General features: G+C 44.7%; 1 protein-coding gene across 1 annotated transcript in view; it reads left to right on the top strand.

Moving 5' to 3' along the window:
- Positions 1-463: 463 nt before the first annotated feature.
- Positions 464-22,591, top strand: part of Akap12 (A-kinase anchoring protein 12) — an 89,714-nt gene continuing 67,586 nt past the window's right edge. The window contains 1 exon segment of the mRNA NM_057103.2: positions 464-769. Coding sequence (NP_476444.2) covers positions 620-769 — 150 coding nt within the window. The 5' untranslated portion in view covers positions 464-619.

The following is a 22,591-nucleotide window of genomic DNA, read 5'->3' on the forward strand; positions in this document are numbered from 1 at the left end:
TCCTTTCTCCCGGCTGAAGGAGAGAAAGCTAGAACAAATGCTTAAAGTCAAACACAACCTGAAGAAAAGCAAATGGGGATTTAGATTCGCACCAGGTCAAATGCAAATCCATGGGCTGCAGAAGATCCAACCTTGGGTTATCAATCATTAAATTAAAAAAACAAAGCTTTTGCCTCCGCCCTTTCTTTTGCTGCTCCTGAACCTTCTGCAGCCCCAGGACAGACCCCAAAGCTCTTGTTCCCTTTAGTGACCTGAGAAGCCCTGGGGGCGGGGTGGGTTGCTGGGGGCCTGGTGGCGGAGTCTCTGGTCCTAGCTGCCTAGGGGGAGATGCTGCAAGGCGTGTCTGGGCTGTGCTCATGTGATGAAGGGAGGGAAAAACAAGGAGGGGGGAGGAGGCTACGAGGTGGCTTTTTTTTTTTTTTTTTTTTTTTTCTTTTAAGGAGTTTGCCACGAGCGCGTCCCCTTCATTCTCAGTCCGGGTACGTTCTCAGCAGGATCGCAGAGAGCCGGAGCTCTTCACCCTTAGTCCCTGTGGTCCTGGGCGCACATCCTTGCCCTTCTGCGTCTCCGCGGTCCCAGGAAGGCAGCTAGCCGGCGGGAGTAGAAGAGCCACTGAGCCATGGGCGCAGGCAGTTCCACCGAGCAGCGGAGCCCCGAGCAGCCGGCGGGGAGCGACACGCCGAGCGAGCTGGTGCTCAGTGGCCATGGGCCCGCAGCTGAAGCCTCGGGAGCAGCTGGAGACCCCGCCGACGCGGACCCCGCCACCAAGGTAAGCTGCGGCCACCTGCCCGGGTGGGGCGGGATGGAGATGGGGCGTCCTGGCGGTTTCCGCCTGCCACAACTTCCCGGCGTTGCAGCCCATCTGCAAACTCGAGCGCAGCCCTTTGCAGTCTCTGGGGTCTTTTGCACCGGGGCGGGGCTGGCATCTTTGTGGAGGGTTTCTAAGGGCGGCGACCTAGCCAGCCCTTCTGCAGCCAGCAAATCTGCCCCTGCCCACTGTTCTCCAGTCTTTCTTCTCTCTTCCGGTGGGCTTGCAGCCTGCGGGGGTGGGGAGGGATGACCCGTGGGGCATCCATAAGAATTGACCGTGGCCGGGCATCTTAAGCCACTTTATACACCCCCTAGATCCCAGAGAGGGAAAGTCGGGACCTGCTTTGAAGCAGAGCAAACCTAGGTCCTAGGGTCCCCGCCCAGTGTTGGCCTTGATACCAGCCTCCACCCGGGCCACCAGGTTTGGTACCCAGAGTCCTGCGGCAGCGCCTGGGACACCGCCTAGCTGATGCAGAGAGCAGGCGTGTAGAAGAGAGAACCGGAGCAGAAGCACCAATGGAGAGATAGGCAAAGCTGGAGTCCTGTCTCCCTTTCTCACAGTTTGCTGTCTGTGGACTCAGTTGGATAAACAAACATAGGAGTTAGAAGTTCTGCATGGATGCGGGCAAAGGCTTAAGTGATCGTTCCTTGCACTCTTTCTGTAGAATTCACTGTAAAGCTCTAGAAATATGGCATTTTATAGGATGCTTGGCTTGAGCCTGGAATATTTGACCCTGCCCACCACAGCCTCACGTTGTGTCTTGCTCTCGTTATTGTGTTTTATTTCTGTCCCCTTGTTATTGTTCAGGGTTGTTAATTAATTTGCTCACTTGTTTTAAGACAGGGCTTCACTCCGTAGCCCAGACTGGCTTGGAACTCACTAGCTAGCCCAACTAGTGGCAGTCCTCCTGCCTCAGCCTCTCAAATGACTTTGTAGCCACACCCAGCTGGCAACGTATTTTAGCTATTTCCCTGCACGTGTTTGTGAGCAAGACCTCGCTCGGGTGGATTTATGGTAATCGTACAGAAACATGTGAACAACCAAACAACTTAAACGAAAAAACCACCAATTGCTGAATTTGGTGATCAAGAGCAGCGAGGACCTTTAGGAATGGGTCAGGAAGTGTAAACATCTTTGTGTGAGGACAAAACATTGAGATCCAGGTAAATCTCACAGAGATGGGATCTGATAGCTTTGAGTTCTTTAGTTGCCTAGTATAATGTAGGCTGAGTGGCCTATCTTTAATTGTTTCTGCCTCCAGTTTTTAACTCATCACCACTTGTAAAATCCAAATAAAGTCCTCCCTGCCTCAGACGCTCAGGTTTTCTGAGAGGCTTCTGACACACAGTCTCCATCTTTTGGATGGTTTGGTTACATTTTAATATTTGTCTAACACTCCTTTAAAAGAAAAAATTACTTTTTTTTTCTTTTCTTTTTTTCGGAGCTGGGGACCGAACCCAGGGCCTTCCGCTTGCTAGGCAAGTGCTCTACCGCTGAGCTAAATCCCCAACCCCAAAAAATTACTTTTTGAGGAGTACACTTGTGCATGGTTTGCGGGTGCTTGGGGGAGCGGTGGGGGAGCGGGGGTGGGGGCGGCAAATGTGTCATGGTGCGCATGTGCAGAGGTCAGCGCTTGTGCGGAGGTCAGAGGCCCGCTCTGTGGGGTTAGTTCTCTCCCTCCACCTTTATGTGGGTTGTGGGGTCGAACTCATGTTGCCAGCTTTGCACAGCAAGCACTCATTCTCGCTAAACCATGTCACTGTCCCTCACCATGTTTTGACGACAATCACCTTCCGTAACCTGCGTTCCCCTTCTCCATCAACCTCAACCACCATCTTGAAACACCCAAGCAGTCTCTTTTAAAAGATGGTTTTAGTGACATTATTTGTTGGCCCGTTTCCCAGTTATCAATTTGGATGTGGATCAATACAGATGCACGTGCTTGTTGGAACATATATGTTATTTCATTTCCACCCACAGGTTACCAGGTTTGAAGACCTAAGACTTTGAATAGGATCTCAGAATTAAGAATGATTCAACACCCCTAACACTTCCCTTACTCGTCTCCAACTTAAGCTCCAATCTCTGACCTCCAAGGCATAGAGCTTACTTCACTCTTATCTTCTTAGCCTCTTGCCCCCTTCCCAGCAGTTTCTACTTTTGTGGACTTAGGGGCTTTTTAACCAACATGCTTCACAAGGCAAAGGGCTTACCTGGTTTGCTGACAAACTGTCCCCTGTGTGAGGCAAGGTGCCTAACGTGAAGCATAGGAAACTTGGCAAGAGCTAAAGGTGGAAGGAAGTGATGATTTTGGCCTGTGGGTTCTCCTTGCTGAATACCAGCTGTCTTCTTCTCAGGTTTGACTTTTAACCTCATTATGATTAGTTTTATGTATCAGATAGTGACTGAGACCAGTCCGTAGTACTTAGTAGCTTGAGCAAATGATTTAGGAAGAAAATCAGATTCGAAGGCCAGCTTGCTCTTTAGAAACAGAGAGGCTTGGCTGGGAGTGTGGGCTCACATTTGCAATCCCAGCTTTCAGGAGTCTGAAGCAGGAGGGCCACTATGACTTTGAAGTCAGTTTAGTCTGGGCTACGTGAAACCTCTTTCTTTTTTCTTTCTTTCTTTCTTTCTTCCTTTTTTTTTTTTTTTGGCTCAGATGAAACATACTGGATTACTTCTGGATTACATATATATGTGTATATAATCTTGATGAATTTGTAGACATTTTGGGGATATAGTTTTTCCCTCTTTGGATAGAATGATCTTTTTTTCCTTTTTATAGAATTGATCATTAAAGATTATCAGGGTTTTTTTCTGTATATGTCAAATATTTATATCATATGCTACATATTTAATAAATCAGTTGACTTGGGGCTCTTGCTGTTTTCATTTTTTAATACAAAGAATCATTCTTCCTACAACTGGCATAGAACTCACTATGAAGTCGAGGCTGGCCTTGAACTCTTGGTGATCTTCTGAAGACTAAAATTATAGTTAGGATCCACCATTCTGTTCCGTTTAATTTTATCTGAAAAAAAAATATATATATAATTTTTTTAGGTCAACATAACTTTGGGCAGAATGCTGGGCTACAGTCCCCTATATAGGCCATAGTCCCCTATATAGGCTATAGTCCTATCTCCTTGTTTTAGTGACTTTAGTTATTTCTAAGTGTGCTCAAAGGCAACTCCCTATTTGAACTCTGCCATGAGGTCAGATAAGAGGTAAACATTTTTTTATTAAAATTGTGTATGTGTACACTCGAGCATTCACGCACTTGGGTGCCCATGGAAGCCAAAAGTGGGCTCTATGGAGTAGGTGCTGGGATACCTCTGATCCTCTGCCAGGAAGTGCTCTTAGCCACTGAGCCATCTCTCTAGCCCTTGGGAATTAAACATGATCGTCTTTTTCTTCTTCTTCCTCGTCCTCTTCCTCTTGCCATGGATTGAACTCAGGGCCTTGCCAGAACTAAGCCTCAGCCCAAGAGAGTTATACTTTGATTACTCAAGTTTAACATTTAAATGCCCTGTGTCTCCTGTGTTTTATCTATGCTACACTTCAATAAAATGCAAGAAGTCCTATAGTCAGTCTTCATATGCAAATTCTAACAGGAAATGGCTTGCTTAGTTATTTCCCTGGTTCCTAGTTTACAATGTTTTGGCTTCTCCTGGGGGACAGTAAGATTTGCTTCTCATTTTCTCAGTTGTGTGTCTATAAACTCTGGTCTTTGTAAGTTTATTTTCATTCCGTTGCTGGCAATGACTAATAGACTTACATTGCTCTGGTAAATTGGTTTCTGGAGCCAACCTGCTGACCAGTTTGACAAACAGGATGCCTCTGATTTAACTTATTTATTTATTTATTTATTTATTTATTTATTTATTTATTTATTTATTATGTGTGCAGTGCTCTGCCTGCATATATGCCCACACTCCAGAAGAGGGCATCAGATCTCATTACAGATGGTTGTGAGCCACTCTGTAGGGGCTGGGAATTGAACTCAGGACCTCTGGAAGACCAGCCAGTGTTCTTAATTAACTGCTGAGCCACCTCTCCAGTCCCCTAATCTTTGTTTTTAAATAAATGTTACATATTTGTGTGTGTTTGTGTATGTGTGCATGTGTATACATACGGAGGTCAGAGGACTAGCAATGGGAGTTGGTTGTCTCCTCTTACCTTGTGGGGCCTGAAGATTGAACTCATGTTCTCAGGCTTGGCCACAAATACCTTATATGCTATGTCTTTTTGGCAGCCCTGAATTAACCTTTCTGTACTTTCTCCTGATCAGTGAGTCCAAAGTTGAAAACAGAACAGGGTTACTGCACCCTGTATGGGTGAGGCCAGTCTCCCCAGGAGGTGGGGAGCTGGAGACCCTTGTGAAGTCCTCCAGGCCTGGGTCCCCTTGACTGCTGGAGTTCTGAGTCACCAACACATAATATGCAGAGCTGAGGAACCCATTGCTTTTCTTTAACTCTGATGTACATAAGAGCAAGTGGTTTGTCCATATGTATGTCGGCACAGTCATACCTGGTGACCCCAGAGGTCAGAAGAGGGCATCAGATCCCTGGGCACCTGAGTTACAAATGACTGTGAGCCACCAGATGGGTGTTGGGAACTGAACCCAGGTCCTCTGCAAGAGTGACATGTGCCCTTAGTTGCTGAGCCATCTCTCCAGCCCCTTGATCGGTGTTTTACAGAGTGTGTCTGTATCAAGACAGACATTGGGGGTGCTGTTATTCCATTCCATAATTGACTGCGCTGTGCTACTGTGTCTGTCTGAGAGATGGAAGTAGAGTAGTAAAACTGATTTTTAAGAACCAACTCATCTGTCTTTACCCTGAATGGTCTAGAATTTAAAGTAACAGAAAGACTCATCTTTATTAACACATGGGTTTCCTCCACACCTTGGTATATGTGTCATGTACTCTTGGCTGGCCCCAGACTCACTATATAGAGGATACTGTCCTTGAACATTTCATCCTTCCTCTACTCTTGAGTAAATTGGTGGTTTTGCCTGTGTGATTATCTATACGCCAATAGATTGTCCCTATTATAGGAGATGCCGTTCTCTCACTACATCAGAGGCCAAGCCCAGCACCTCCCCTTAGGCTGCTAGGATAAGAGGCTACACCACTAGGTCCTCCAACCCCCAGGACTTCATTCCAGCAGTTATAAAATAGAAGGCTTATAAAATAGAAGAGCTCAGCCTTGAGGACTATAGGCTGTTGTACTCTATGTCCCAGGCTAACCCAGAACTCACTGTGTAACCCAGGTTGGTCTTGAACTTGTCCTCTTCTGGACTTGAGCAGATCCACTTTTGAAATATACAAATGAATAACATATCTATTTAGTTTAAGAGCTTAATCAGCCTTCCTGTATATGTGTGAAACACAGTTGTCGCTTTTGCCGGGACTGATCTCCTTTCCAGGGCTGGAGTGGCTCTCCTGTCTCAGCTCCCAGCAACTGGGGTTACAGGGATGCAGGGCTGTGCTCCACTTTCACGGGCCTCTGTCTGCTTCCAGAATCAGGGACCTCTTACAAAATGGAATAGTTGTCTAGATGAGAAGACTAAGGAAACCAGAGACAGTACCGAAAGTTACTCATCTTGTAAAGATTAATGCAGAGGAAACTTACTTACACAGCCAACACTTTTACTCATTTGTTTGTTTGTTTTTTTTTTTTAGACAGGGTCTCTCAGTGTAACCCAGGCTCAAAACAGGCAGTCGTCTTACCTCAGCCTCTTGTGCATGTGGGATGACTCCAGGCATGTACCCTCCTCAAACATAGCTGGTTTTGGCCATTACCTAACTTCATCTTCTGATATCTGAAAGGTCAGATAAACAATTTGGTTCCAGCTTGGTGGCCTGGAACTTTAGCAAGAGTCACCCCACTTTGTCCCAATCTTTGGGCCTGGGGGAGGAGCTCCCTTGTGACCCTGTTTCAACCCTGTGAATGTTAGGACAATCAACACAAAGGAAATAGTATGGTTTGTGTTGGGCTGGGGTAGCTGAGGACGATAAGCCATTCTTAACAACATGTGGGAAGCCCTGGGTTTCATTCCCACCCACGCAGCATACACTCACAAAGGTGTTTTGTTTTCAACACTATGAACCTGCCTGTTTTCATTGTCTTCTGTGAGTTTTAAAATATATTCAGGGCTTGGGGAACAGAACACCTGTGCAAGGAACGGATCCCGGGAGCTCGTACACATCCATCCTTGACCCGTGCAGCTCTATGAGGGTCATCCTTTGGGATGTGAGGGATTGCAGTTTGTGGCATTTGAGAAAATAGTCAACACCTGCATCTGTTGTCATCTTTTAACCTAATTCTTAGTTCTCCTAACCCAAACTTTTAAGAATACCACAGTAGAAAGGTAGACAAAGAGATAGGCAAAAGATAAATAATACATTGCGTGTTTGTGTTTGTACTTGTAAGTACAATAGCATGGGGAGTCTGTGAGGCCTAAGCCAGTTCTGTTTCCACCACGACCCAGAGAATGAACTCAGGTGATCAGGCTTAGTAGCAGGTCAATATCCTATCTTGCTGATCTAATACAACATTGGTTTTTAAAAATTAATTTTATTCCACATGTGTGTTTGCCTGAAAGTATGGGTACCAAAGGCGTGCCTGGTACCCACGGAGGCCAGAAAAGGGCGTCATTAAAGCTGGTATTGCAGAGGGTTGTGAGCCACTGTGAGGGTGTTGGAAACTGAATGTGGGTCCTGTGAAGAAAAGCTCTTAACTGCTGAGCTAGTTTTCTTTCCTACCTTCCTTCCTTCCTTCCCTCTCTCTCTCTTTTCTAAGATAGGGTTTCTCTTTGTAGCTCTGGCGGTCCTGGAACTCACTCTATAAACCAGGCTGGCCTTGAACTCAAGAGATCCACCTGCCTCTGCCTCCCAGGTGCTGGGATTGAAGGTGTGAGCCACCACTGTCCTGCCCCCCTTACTTCTTGAAAAATATATGACTATAAGTATTTGACTCATTGTTTGGATCTTGAGCCATTTTCCTGCTGATCAGAACCTTCTGGAGGATGCAAAGATGGGACTTTGGGCTTCTCTTTTATGCATCGGTGCTTTGTTTGTTTGTTTGTTTGTTTGTTTGTTTTTTAGACATAGGCTTTTTCCTTAAAGACCAAGATTGTCCTTGAAATCACTGTGTATCCAAGTTTGCCCTTGGTCTCCTGAGCCTTCCTTCTCTAGCTCCTAAGTGCTGGAATAGTAGGCGTGCATAAGCAGGATGTGAGGGAGGGGTGTGTGTGTGTGTGTGTGTGTGTGTGTGTGTGTGTGTGTTTGCTTGAGAACGTTGTCTTCCAACACACCAGAAGAGGACATCAGATCTCATTACAGATGGTTGTGAGCCACCATGTGACTGATGGGATTTGAACTCAGGACCTCTGGAAGAACAGTCAGTGCTCTTAACCACTGAGCCATCTCTCAAGCCCATGTATAGCCCAGGCTGTCCTTAAACTGGTAATCCTCCTGCTTCTGCCTCCATCAGCAAATCCTACCGGTGTGCGACATCACAACACAACCAGTTCTCTGGATTCTTGAAAGGCCTCTCTGTATTCTAATATTTCAGTGTGGGCACTGTGGCCTCAGAGGAGGAGAGGTGCTGACACAAACTCCTCCTCCCCCTGGTGTTTAAGGTTTAGGTGACAACTCAAGAGCTTTCGTGAGTGGAAGGGAAGGTGTAAGAAGATAAAGGCCTTTATTCCCTCTCACAGATCTGGAGAAGAAAATAAAGGAAAATCTACTTAGTATGCTGTAGGAGTGGAGGCTGCTCTGCCCGGAGCGGCTCGGGCAGAGACTGGTATACACGAGCCACATCAGGTGTTGCGTGCACAAACTATGTCTGGTGGAGGTTCAGGGGTCCAAGAAGTGTGCGTACACACACAAAGGCCCAGGGTTGGTTTGTTTTGCTTTACTTTGCGACATGGCTTTGCTCTTTATGTAGCTGTTGCTTGCCTCAGCCTCCCGAGACCTAGGATTATAGGTATATAATTGGTTAAACCCAGTGCCTCATGCTTCACTTCCATTTAGATCCCCTGCACCCCAGATAGGAGTTCTGTGTGTAGCTCTGGCTACCCTGGAACTTGCTCTATTGACCAGGATCAGAGCTCCACTGGCCCCTGCCTGCTTCTGCCTCTGCCTCTTTTTTTTTTTTTTTTTTTTTTTTACATTTTCTATATCATTTTATTTAGTTTTCTTAACAGATATAGGGAAAATGGCAAGGAATTTTTAGGGAAAATATGACAAATGGAACCTCCTCCTAAACCTTTGCCTCCTGTACAATCTTCGAAGCTTCACTCATTCTAAATCCTGAAGGAATGCAGTCTGCAGGTGATAAAAAATAGGAAAGTATCTGAGTAGGATACAGAGATAGGATGAAGGGGTTGTACCACCGTTAAGCCAGGTCTAGACAAGCAGATCTGGACAGCTGAGAAGGAACTGTGATTCAGTCCCTCAAATGGGCATCAGTCTGCTATGGGTTGGAGAACTGAATTAATGTTGCTAAGTGCATCCAAGTTGTTAGATCTCCAAAAGAGAACTTCATCAACTTTCCTGAACCCAGAAGATTGCCTTCACTGACTGCTTCATAAACCATGTGTATCCCATGTTCTTAAAGCTATAGGGAGGTAAAAAACATACATATTAAAAGAGTTTCTTCTAGAAATTTTATGGGGTTTTGGTGTACTACCTTATATCTAAATTCAATTATTCTGTAGACAACACTTTGGTCCTCCTCTTTCCTTTCCTTTCCTTTCCTTTCCTCCTCTTCCTCCTCCTCTTCTTCCTCCTCCTCTTCCTCTTCCTCTCCCTTCCCTTCCTCTTCCTTTTCCTCCTCCTCCTCATTTCTTCCTCTTCTCTTCCCCCACCCTGTTGCAGGATATTTGATTACCCTCTGAACCCCAAGATTGTATTACTTACCGAAAAAAAAAATCTGTTTCTAGTAGTGGTATGGCTCCGCCCATAGCTCACATCTTTAATCTCAAACAATGAAGGTAAAGTTAGTTTATAGAAGGAAGCACCCATGTTTGAAAGTGATGTTTAATTGGTTGACAGACAAAGTGATGAATCAGATAAAGATATGACAGGATAAGATAAACCTAACTCTCACAAGAAGAGAGGAAAGGGAAGTTACTTGAGAGAGCAGTGCAAAGAGATGAAGAAAGGCAGTTTTATCCGAGAGTTTTTCAGAGATAGGATGAAGAGAGAGCAAGCTGGATGCAGGTGAAGACAGAATGATCCCAAGAATGAGAAGGATCCAGAAGACTAGAACAGACTGCTAGAGTTAGCTGGCGGTCAAGCACTGCCTCTGCCTCTTGAGAGTGCCGAGATTGAGGGTGTTCCTCCCACTCCCACCCCAACCCCAATCCCATTTAGATCCTAATCCATAAGAAAGGCTTATTTTTATGCCTAAGAGGAAAAATCTGATTACTGTCCATATATATATGTTTCCTATTACCCTAGTGCCATGGGTCACGTAGTCTCTTGTTGAACCTTTCTCTACATATGCATATGCCTGTTTCAATTTAAAAAAAAATTAGACAACTTTCCTCTGTATTTGTACAATGAATTAAAAACATCTGGTCAATTATAGCACCAAACGCTATGGCCTAAAATATTTTTCATATTGCATATATTCTCTCCTTGCTTCTCAAGGCTGAGGTGATTGTTGAGTGTGTGGCTATGTAAGTATAAAAACCTCATTTCTTGTCTTCACATATGATATATATATCATATATATATATGATATATATATTATATATTAAAGGTAGCCAAATATGATGCAGAGCTGTCTTTAATGGCTACACAGCGCTTTAGGCTTAGTGCTAGGGAGGCTTTGAGAGACTGAAGCCAGCTTGAGCTAACATAGGGAGGCCTTGTTTCTAAGGGAAAAGGAAAGCGTGTTCATATTTTCTAAGCTTAGAGATAGAGAGCAGCAACAGTGTTTGTCTAGCTGTGCACAGGCCCTGGGTTGGACCTCCAGTATCACAAGTAGATCAAACAGGTAATTCTTAATCGTGGAGTGTTCAAAGGGCAGTGGTTTAGGTATGGTGAGGTTGCGATAGGAAAGTGCATAGCGTTGTTCATCAACCTGGGGCTGGGGAGGCCTCTTCAGATGCAGCGTTCAATGACAGGTTTAGGCAAGTGCAAGAGAGGGTCAGAGACCTGCCATCAGTTAGTCCAGATCTACGCAGAGAATTTTCTAGATAACTACTTTGAAAAGCAAAGAATATTTTGGAAAAGGATTTTAGTCACATCCAAGGCCATTCGTGGGGAGGCCGGAAGAGATGAGGCAGGTTAAGGAGATGAATGTTTTTAAGGGGATAACGAAAAAAGGATGGTAAAGTCTCAGTTCATCTAACAGCATTAGAGCCCCACCCAAGGTGGAGAGCTTCAAAGATGAACTGAAAGTTTCTCGTGCCAAACACTGCAGATGTAGAAGATCTCTGCCTTCCATCCGCAGAAGGCCATCTAGGGGGACAGTGTGGGCTGGAGACAGGTGGGAAGTGAGGCTCAAAGGGAGACTGTGAGCATTTTCAAAGGACACTGTTGGCTCAGATCTCTGCCAGGTCAGTGAAATTTGAGCGGGGCACTGGCTTGGCCCGAGGCAGACAGGAACAATGAAGGGGACCAGCAAGATGGCTCAGCAGGTAAAGGCACTCACAGCCTGATGACTTATGTTTGATCTACAGAACCCACAACGGAAGGAGAGAATTGTCTTCTAAAACTTGTTCTCTAGCCTCCACATACTCGTGTGGTATCTGTGTGCCCAGATTTAACACGAAAACATCATATATCCCCTTCCCTATTAATAATAAAGACATAAAAGCTAAGACAACAAGCAACCAGATCTCCAAAGTGAAAAATCCCAGTGAGAGTACATGCTTCAACCCCAGCACTGGAGAGGACCAACAACGGAGAATCATGATTTGCTAGTCAGATTAGGTCACAAACCGAGTTAGGTGAAACCCTCTCTCAAAACCAAAACGGGACCGCTGCCTTATCTTCTAGGCTGCTGCTCGAACTCCCAGGTTCAAGAGATGCCTCTGGCTCTGCCTCCCACACATCCGAGAACACATGGCTTCACCTGAAAGATCCTCAGAAGGGAGACTTTTGCTTATTTGTTTTTAAAGACCGGGTTTCTCTGTGTAGCTTTGGCTTCACAGAACTCCTTCTGTAGACCAGGCTGGCCTCAAACTCGCAAGAAACTCCCCCTGGCATTAAAGGTAAGCGCCACCACTGCCCCATTGAAGGGAGACATTTTTTTTTTTTTTTGGTTTTTTTTTTTTCCGGAGCTGGGGACCGAACCCAGGGCCTTGCGCTTCCTAGGCAAGAGCTCTACCACTGAGCAAAAATCCCCAACCCCGAAGGGAGACATTTTTAACTGTTAACTTGATAGAACATAAAATCTGCTGGAAAGAGAATCAGTGAGGGATTATCTAGAGCAGGTTGGCTTATGGGCCTATCTGGGAGATTGTCTTGATTGATGGGGAGGCATTCAGCCTTCATTCAGGGGAGGTGAATGGTACCATTCCCTGGATTGAAGCCCCAAACTCTTAAGAATAGGACTAGCTGGGTTGTAATTATGCATGCAGTCATTTCTCCTTATTCTTGACTGTGGATGTGGCTACTTCAAGCTCCCACTGCCTTAACTCCTGTCAGTGATGGACTGTAACCAGGAACGGAGATCAAATAATCCATTCTCCTCTCATCTCCTTTCTGTCGGGGTGTTTTATCCCAGCAAGAGAAATGAAGCTAGGACATCACTCGTAAGCAATAATGTGGGACTCGAGGGTTTTCAGAAGGCTGCACCCTTGAGGATTTGAGTTTAAGGCCAGCTGAGGGTGTGTGGCCAGCACCTGTCACAGATATAGAAATATGTAAGCAAAGGCTTCAGTAATGGCCGAGGCATCATACTTAGCTATACATCTCTAACAATGCTTTTTTCCTGAGAGCACAGACTGGGCGGGGTGTGTCATGGAGGTCATCAGTAGAAGGGGATAATGCTGTGGAACCTGAAGGGAGGGGAAGAGCACGGAAGCAGAAGAGAAAACTAAAGGCAGCAAGCTGGGCCTCTGCCAGAATAGCACTTACCTCAGCCAGGCTTCTCCACTGGGAAACAAAGGTCCCTGCGGGTTGACCACACCCCTTCTGTTTGCAGCCAGGAGAAAGATATCTTAGGGATGACTCTTTTGGGTAATGTTTCCGGTTTTTGCTATTCTGTGGGTTCTTTTCCCCACCTTTTATCTCCCCACCCCCATCACTAGATAGGAGAGAAAGGATAGATGGGGGGCGGGGGGATAGAGGTCCTTGGATCTAATTTCTTCTTGTTTCTCCTTTGCTTGTACTGGTCTTTGCTATTTTGTGAGTTCTTTTTCCCATTTTTTTAATCCCTCCTGGTTTTACCTCCTACACTAGATAGGAAAGAAAAGAAGGATAGAAGGGAGAGAGAAATCCTTAAATCTATTTTCTTTTGTCTTGTTTCTTCTTTGAGCGTGGCTAATCACAAACCACAACCAACCCTCTTCAATAACCACCACCACCTATATATCCTTTGAAAAATTCTCAGAATTCCAAACGTCACACAATTGTAGAAACTATCGGCAGCCGGCAAACCAGAGTCAGCCATTGCAGACAGCCTGAAGCAGCCCGGTGCCCCCACTCCTGGGATTAAAACAAAAAACTGTATTCTTATACTATTCCTGTGTTTTTAAAGAAACCCAGACTCCAAAATTGTCACTCCAGTGCATGTAATGTCCATGTCCGGTGTCTGCTTTTGGGCTGTGCTGAGGACCGGGTGGTTGGTCTGCTCTCTTAGTCTGTGTCTGAGTGTCTGGTTGCTTATTGGCACTTGCAGGGCAGGCTCTGCATGCTGGTTGTCACTGCAGTCAATTTGTTATTCCTTTTTAAATGTCCCACTGAGCCAGGTGTGGTGGCAGCAAGCTCCTTTAATCCCCACTCAGGAGGCAGAGGCAGGCAGATCTCTGTGAGTTTAGGGCTAGCCTGGTCTGCAGAGTGAGTTCCAGAGAAAGTCAGGGTTATACAGAGAAACCCTGTCTTGGAAAACAAAAGCAAAGCAAAACAAAGAAGTACCAATTATTATTATTACTACTAATACTATTATTTTTGTGTGTGTGCATATGTGTGTGTATGTGTGTGTGTGCTATGGTTATGTGTACTCAGAGGATAACATAGAGTAGTTAGTTCTCTCCTTCCACCACACTTGAGAATCTGTCTTATCTCTGTTGTGCTGACCACCAGGCCAGCTGGCCCTGAAGCTGTCAAGCAATTCTCTGCTGCCGCTGCCTCTGCCTCCCGTCTCACAGAGGGTGTTGGGTCACAGATGCAGTTAAGTGTTTTTAGTGTAGGTTACAGAGACCTGGCTCAGGCTTGCCTTACATCAGAGCCATTTCGCAACTCAGGTCACTTTTCCTTTTTCCTTTTTGATTTTAAGCACAGTTTCATTCCATAGTGCAAGTTGTCCTGGAACTTACTATGTAGCCCAGGCTGCCCTTAGCATGCGGCAACCTTCCTGATTCAGCCTCTTAAGTATTAGGATTAGAGGTATGTGCCATCATACTGGCTAAATACTCCTTGACTGGCGGTCCTCATAGCGTACTTTGACCCACACACAATGGCACACACCTGTAAATGCTGGCGGGGCTGAAGCAGGACAGCAAGTTCAAGGTTAGCCTGGGCTACATAGTAAACCTGTCTCCTAAGTAGGACAAAAGGAGAGTTGGGGAGATGGCTTAGTAATGTGCCTCTCATACAAGCATGATGGCCTGAGCCATGTTCCCAGCATCCAAGTGAAAAAGCCTGGTATGTACTCATAATCCCATCACTGGGATTACAGAAGTAAGAGGATTGGTTCTTGGGGCTTGCTGGCTAGCTGGTCCAGGCAAATTGGTAAGTTGCAGGTTTTATGAAAGACCATGGTTTGAAAACTCAAACTAGGGGCGGGGCATGGCAGCATGGGCCTCTAATCTGAACAGAAGCAGAGATCTATGTGAGTTTGGTCTATATAGCCAGTTCCAGGCCAGCTAGGGTACACAGTGAGACATGTCTCAACAAACAAATAACAACAATAGATAGAAGTTCAGGACAGCAAGATTGCTTGATGTGTTACAGCACTTACAGCCAAGCCTGGCCTGACTTTGATTCCCAGAACCCACAGGGTAATAGGAGATAACTTACTCCTTCAAGTTGCCCTTTGGCCTTGACATGTGCATCATGCCATGGGTGAATGCTCTCGTACACACAATAAATTACACATAATAAAATTTGTTTTTTTGGTTTTTTTAAAAGATTTTATTTATTTCATATATATAAGTACACTGTAGCTGTCTTCAGACACACCAGAAGAGGGCATCGGATCCTATTACAGATGGTTGTGAGCCACCACGTGGTTGCTGGGATTTGAACTCAGGACCTCTGGAAGAGCAGTCAGTGCTCTTAACCGCTGAGCCATCTCTCCAGCCCATGTAATACAATTTGTAAAAGATGAGCAATTGAGGAAGACCTGGCCTCTATTCAGGCATTTGCACCTGTACCCATTCATACACATGCATGAGCACGCACATGCACACACACACACACACACACACACACACACACACACACACACACAGACAAGGTCTTACTATACGGTGCTAGATCTCTAAGAACTCACTATGTAGACCAGTCTGGCTTTGAACTCACAGAAATCTGTCTGCTTCTGTCTCCCAAGTGCTGGGATTAGAGGCATGGGCCACCATTCCTGTTTTAAATAATTTTTTTAGATAGATTCTTTTTTTAAAAAAAGATTTATTTATGCTATATATGTGAGTACACTGTTTCCATCTTCAGACACACCAGAAGAGGGCATCAGATCCCAGTACAGATGGTTGTGAGCCACGATGTGGTTGCTGGGACTTGAACTCAGGACCTCTGGAAGAACAGTCAGTGCTCTTAACCACTGAGCCATCTCTCCAGCTCTTTAGATAGATTCTTGATCTCCCTGCCTTAGCTTCTTCCAGGGTTTACAGGTATATGACCTAATCCTTCGCTTGGTTCTTAGCGATCTTTTAAACTAAGTCCTAACAGACTTTTGGGACAATGCCTTTTTTAGAAGCTTTTGTTTGGAATTATTCTTCCCTGGGGCGTGAGCACTAAGTTCTGTAGAAAGTTCAATGCTGTGCCCATCTCTACTCTGAATTTAAAACTGGTTCGAACTACAGTGTAAATGACAGGTGAGACAGAAGAAGATGGTCTCTCTCACTAAGAACTGCCACTTTTTTTTCAATTTTTGAACCAAATCTCATTGTATAGCCCAGGCGGGCCCTGAACACAAGGCACTTTCCTTGCCTCAGTCTCCCAAATGATGGGAATACATATGGGTACCATTACCCTGACTATAATCATCCGCTTTCTGTGATCTGTTTTTGTTGGTTTGGTTTGGTTATTTTGTTCTTTTGGTTTTTTTTTTTGTTTGTTTGTTTGTTTTATTTTGTTTGTTTTCTCTGTGTAGCCCTGGCTGTCCTGGAACTTCCTTTGTAGACCAGGCTGGCCTCAGATTCACAGAGCTTCTCCTGCCTTTGCCTCCTGAGGGCTGGGACTAAAGGCGTGCACCACCACCAGCTGGGTTTTGAGAGTGTTTTAATTGCTTCAGAAATAGCACGTATAGCAAATCAGTATTTAATGTTGAGCTCCGACGTCTGTATTGTAACTGTGGACATTTAAATGGAAATTTGTAATTTCTCTGCCCTGTTTTGTATAAGTCACTCCACAGTAGGGAATGTTACAAATTTTGTCAAATCCTTTATTATCACAGTTTCTCCCAGTCTTGGCACAAGATGGTATATTAAAATGAAGCAAAAATTACTGAGCTCTAATGGAAATAAAAACCAGGTTCATTGAGTTTTATACACACATACTCTTTTTTTTTTTTTTTTTTTTTTGGTTCTTTTTTTCGGAGCTGGGGATCGAACCCAGGGCCTTGCGCTTCCTAGCACACATACTCTTTATTGCAAAACCTCAAGGGCTAAAATTTACTTGAAAGAAATTCAGTAGTCTTAAGTAAGTCTTTTGTTTATAATAAACTAAATTTGTTTGCTTTGATCAGTGTGATAACCAGTACTCTTTTAGCAGAAACTGGGGTCTTTAGAATGTTTAAAAGATTGTCTTTTAATTGTTGTTCTATGTGGAGATTTTGTGGTGATAGACTGAGACCCAACAGTGCTATCTGGACTCTTGTAAAAGTGACAGATTTCAAGTCAAGTCCCTTATGACATGGAGGAATGCAAAGAATGCTTCAGTATTCAGGGAAGTAGGTCATTGGCCAGAGAAAGCTTCTCAGGCAGTCTCTCTGAGGCCTGGAGCCCAGCTGATTCCTTTCCCAGAATGCTTCTGTCTTAAGCAGATTATGTGGCAGCCTGAACTTCTGTCCCTGGAGAGCTGGATTCAAAGTTCCAGATTCATTGTTAAAGCTTGTGTGTCTCCAAGAAAACTCACATATTATGTATGTGTATATCTCTATATATGTATGTGTGTGTGTGTGTGTGTGTGTGTGTGTGTGTTTGTAACTGCATAATCCTGAAATAGATTTTATTTTAAAGACTTATAGGCAGGAGCTTCCCACTTTTTCAAAGGACTTGAGTTCAATTCCCAGTACCCACATCAGGGGCTCAGAACTGTTCATAACATCAGCTCCAGGAGATCTGATGATCCCTTCTGGCCCTGTTGGGAACCCACACACAGGTGACACACACTCTCATAGGTGCATACACACATATTAAAATAAAGTAATGAGACTCATAGGCAACAGGAGAGGAGCCGGAGAGGAGAACAGAAGTACCCTTAGCAAGAAAAGAAAGGAGAGTCAGTGCTTTTTAAAGAATTGAGGGTCTGGGGTGCTGGAATATAGTTCAGTTGATACAATACTTGCCCATCACACATGGCCCTGGGTTTGATCTGTAGCAAACTCCTGTTGTCTCGGCACCTGGGACAAACAATGCTGTATAGAATAAGAAGCTATCCTGGGCTGCAGGAGATCCTGTTGAGAACATACACTTAAATAAAACAAACTGGGGATCCTCTCTGGCGACACTTCAGGGGGTCTCAACTTGAGACCCTGTAGAATTACAGTTGGCCTTGGCACCTGCTGTCTATGGAGGACTTATGCTCAGGGAAACTGTACCTTGCCCATCAGTGCTGCACTCTAAAGGCTCAAAGATGGTGGAACACAGACAGTGAGAGGGGCCATGCAGAGGACTAGAATAGGGTGACCTGCAGGAAAGTGGAAAGAGTGCTGCATTGAAAGAATGGTGATCGATCCATGCTTATCACTCTGTACAAAGTTTAAGTGGATCAAGGACCTCCACATCAAACCAGATACACTCAAACTAATAGAAGAAAAAGTGGGGAAGCATCTGGAATACATGGGCACTGGAGAAAATTTCCTGAACAAAACACCAATGGCTTATGCTCTAAGATCAAGAATCGACAAATGGGGTCTCATAAAACTGCAAAGCTTCTGTAAGGCAAAGTGGTTAGGACAAAATGGCAACCAACAGATTGGGAAAAGATCTTTACCAATCTTACAACAGATAGAGGGCTTATATCCAAAATATACAAAGAACTCAAGAAGTTAGACTGCAGGGAGACAAATAACCCTATTAAAAATGGGGTTCAGAGCTAAACAAAGAATTCACAGCTGAGGAATGCCGAATGGCTGAGAAACACCTAAAGTAATGTTCAATCAACATCTTTAGTCATAAGGGAAATGCAAATCAAAACAACCCTGAGATTTCACCTCACACCAGTGAGAATGGCTAAGATCAAAAACTCAGGTGACAGCAAATGCTGGCAAGGATGTGGAGAAAAAGGAACACTCCTCCATTGTTGGTGGGATTGCAAACTGGTAAAACCATTCTGGAAATCAGTCTGGAGGTTCCTCAGAAAATTGGACATTAAATTACCTGAGGACTCAGCTATATCTCTCTTGGTCATATACCCAAAAGATGCCCCAACATATAACAAAGACACATGCTCCACTATGTTCATAGCAGCCTTATTTATAATAGCCAGAAGCTGGAAAGAACTCAGATGCCCTTCAACAGAGGAATGGATACAGAAAATGTGGTACATCTACACAATCGAATATTACTCAGCTATCAAAAACAATGACTTTATGAAATTCATAGGCAAATGGATGGAACTGGAAAATATCATCCTGAGTGAGGTAACCCAATCACAGAAAAATACACATGGTATGCACTCATTGATAAGTGGCTATTAGCCCAAATGCTTGAATTACCCTAGATGCACAGAACACATGAAACTCAAGAAGGATGACCAAAATGCGAATGCTACACTCCTTCTTTAAAAGGGGAACAAGAATACCCTTGGGAGGGGATAGGGAGGCAAAGTTTAGAACAGAAGCAGAAGGAACACCCATTCAGAGCCTGCCCCACATGTGGCCCATACATATATAGCCACCCAATTAGACAAGATGGATGAAGCAAAGAAGTGCAGGCCGACAGGAGCCGGATGTAGATCTCTCCTGAGAGACACCCAGAATACAGCAAATACATAGGCGAATGCCAACAGCAAACCACTGAAGTGAGATCTAGACCCCTGTTGAAGGAATCAGAGAAAGGACTGGAAGAGCTTGAAGGGGCTCGAGACCCCATATGAACAACAATGCCAACCAAGCAGAGCTTCCAGGGACTAAGCCACTACCCAAAGACTATACATGAACTGACCCTGGGCTCCCACCTCATAGGTAGCAATGAATAGCCTAGTAAGAGCACCAGTGGAAGGGGAAGCCCTTGGTCCTGCCAAGACTGAACCCCCAGTGAACAGGAGGGCAGTAATGGGGGGAAGATGGGGAGGGGAGCACCCTTATAGGAGGGGAGGGGAAAGGGCTAGGGGGATGTTGGCCCGGAAACCGGGAAGGGGAATAACAATGGAAATGTAAATAAGAAATACTCAAGTTAATAAAGATGGGGAAAAAAAGAGAGAGAGAGAAAGAGAAAAAAGAAAGCAAGCAAGGGGACCAGGAGACCAAGAGGCCCTGTGTCCAAAGTGGCAGAGATTATACAGTAAAAGAAGATGAGAGGAAAGGAAGCCCAGCACCTGGGAGGGAGAAGTTTAGGGTAAGGAGGAGGGTAAGGAAGTGCTAGGGGGAGCCACCAGCACCAAGTGATACTGGAGGAAGTGGGAGGAGTCTCAGCCACTGAGTGATGCTGGGAGATCTGGGAGAAGGTGCCAAGATCTGCTGTGATGTTAATAGAGACCTCACCTCAGCAGTTCCTCCCATGTTTCTTTTGAGACCTAACTAATGAAGTCTGTTCTTTCCTTTTGACTTACATGGCCTCTAGGGATTGAATTCATACCTCCAAGCAATTGCAAGCTCTTTAGCTGCTCAGCCATCTTGTCCCTCCACCACAATTTTATCTAAGTAATGGATTGAGTTTATTTTTTGTGGAACTGGAGAATCAAATCTATATCCTATGCTGTTTTGAGACCGGCTCTCCCTGCTTCAGCCTCCCAAGTGCTGAGGTTACAAGCCAGGAGCCAGCCTGCCCAGCCCTTTTTAAAAATCTTATTTAATTACAGCCAGATGTGGAGATAGTCAACATGCGAGGCCCATGGGAGATAAAGGAGAAAATCGAGGCAACCATAGGGGTGGTTTAGAAAATTGAGTATCCAGAACCCTTTGGGTTGATCTTATTATTCAGAGAATCCAAATAACTTGCTTCAAATTTCATTCGACTTTCTGACTGCAGTAATAACTGTTTACAGGTTTAATTTCAAGCAAAGCAAATCGTCTGGGCTCAAGCCTCCCATTAAGTCCTCGCACTCCCCCTCATCTCGTTTTCTAGGGCTGGAGACAATTGGACTACTGTAGAGTTTAAAAGCTGGAAATTACTATGTTCCTCAAGCCCTTGCCTGCCCCTGCAGAGTGAATGCTAGATTTGTGCCTGTGTGTGAACTTGGAGGAAGAGCAGGGGCAGGTCAGACAGCAAGCTTGAATGGGTTGCAGATTCCTCTGCTAGCAAACTCAAGTGCAGGGAAATGTCACCCGCTTGTTGCTTTTTATGGTCATGAAGAAGGAAACTCTCCAAGGCCTTCGATCCCTTTGCCGGGAGCTGACCAGCTGTTTTATTTCAGCTTCAGATACAAAGTCAGAGCTTGAGAAGGGCCCTGATTTTACTTTTGCTTTGAGTCTGATCACTGAAAGCTTTATAGTTTAATTACTAAAAAAGAAAAATAACTGTACTTTGGGAATTATAACTTTTTGGTTCTTTGAGACAGGGTTTCTCTGTGTAACCTTAGCCGTCCTTGAACACGCTCTGTAGACCAGGCTGACCTCAAATTCAAAGATCTACCTGTCTCTGCCTCCCGAGTGCTGCGTGCACCACCACCATCTAGCATTCTTTCACAACTTGTATCCAGGTTTATTGAGAGGCGTAGCCTCATTAAGGAACGAGAGCAGCTGAGGAAAATATCTACCGTCAACCTCTAGTGCATGGCATGTGTGACTCTGCAAACATAAACACATGGAAATGGAGTACACAACTGCTGAAATGGTCAGCGGGTTCAGCAAACCTTACGACCTTTCCCCTCCCCCTGAAGCCTACACAGTGGAAGGAGAAAACCAATTCCAATGATGCTACAAGTTGTCCTCAGACCTCCACAGACACTACCCTCCCCCACACAGAAATTAAAACTTTAAGGTTTTTTTTATAATCAGAATATTTTTACATATTATATTGAGTTGGGAATTTGAACATTAAATCTGAGAAATCTTACTCAGTGGCATGCTGCCAAGGCAGAAGGACTTACAGGTTAATTTTCCTTTCCATCTGTTCTGGGCTGGGACCACCTGAACACATGTCATTCATTTCTGTAAATGGATGAGTCCAGGTTGTGCATATTCCTCTCCCGTGAGGGTTGCAGAAAGGCTGGTCTTAATTTTTTTTAACAACTTTGTGTAGATTAAATCAAGAGAGTTCCTCGTTGTCCTGAAAAATTATTTATTATTATCTGCTCCTTTTGACTGGTTTCAATTGCTTAGCATTTGTGTGTGAGTCTGCTGGGGTAAGGAATCGTTAGAGCAAGAATAATTATTAATTGGTGACTCCACGTTGATGACATCGCTAAGTATTCGTTTGCCTGCACCTAATAGTTCTTGATTAATAAATTGACCAGAGTGAAATTTTATATGTAAGCATGATTTTGCTAGCATTGAGCACAGAGAACTTGAGATGTAATTTTTAATGCACAACAATAAATGTTACTTTTACAAATCTTTCCATGCTCTCTCTCTCTCTCTCTCTCTCTCTCTCTCTCTCTCTCACACACACACACACACACACACACACACACACAAATTTTTTTTTGAGTGATAAGGGATGGAAAGATAGGTCAGTGTTAAGAGCTCTTGCTGCTTTTTCAGAGGACCTGGCTTACATTCTCAATACCCATATGTTGTGGCTCATAACTGCCTTTAATTCCAGCTTCCTTTGTTCTGATGTCTCTTTTGCCCTCTTTAGGGGCCGGCACACTCACACACATACAAAAGGTTTTTGGCTTTTAATGCCACCACTCAGGAGGCAGAGGCAGGAGATCTCTACGTTCAAGGCTAGCCTGGTCTATATGAGTGAATTCCAGGGCATCATTCCTAACATCAACCTCTAGCCTCTACAGGCATGTAAGGACACCCACACATGCACACCACGGCACACATGGAAAAGGAAATCACGGGGACAGACCTGCTGAAAAA

This window comes from Rattus norvegicus, chromosome 1, assembly GCF_021556685.1.
Source record: "Rattus norvegicus strain SHRSP/BbbUtx chromosome 1, alternate assembly SHRSP_T2T, whole genome shotgun sequence".
Lineage (NCBI taxonomy): Eukaryota > Metazoa > Chordata > Mammalia > Rodentia > Muridae > Rattus > Rattus norvegicus.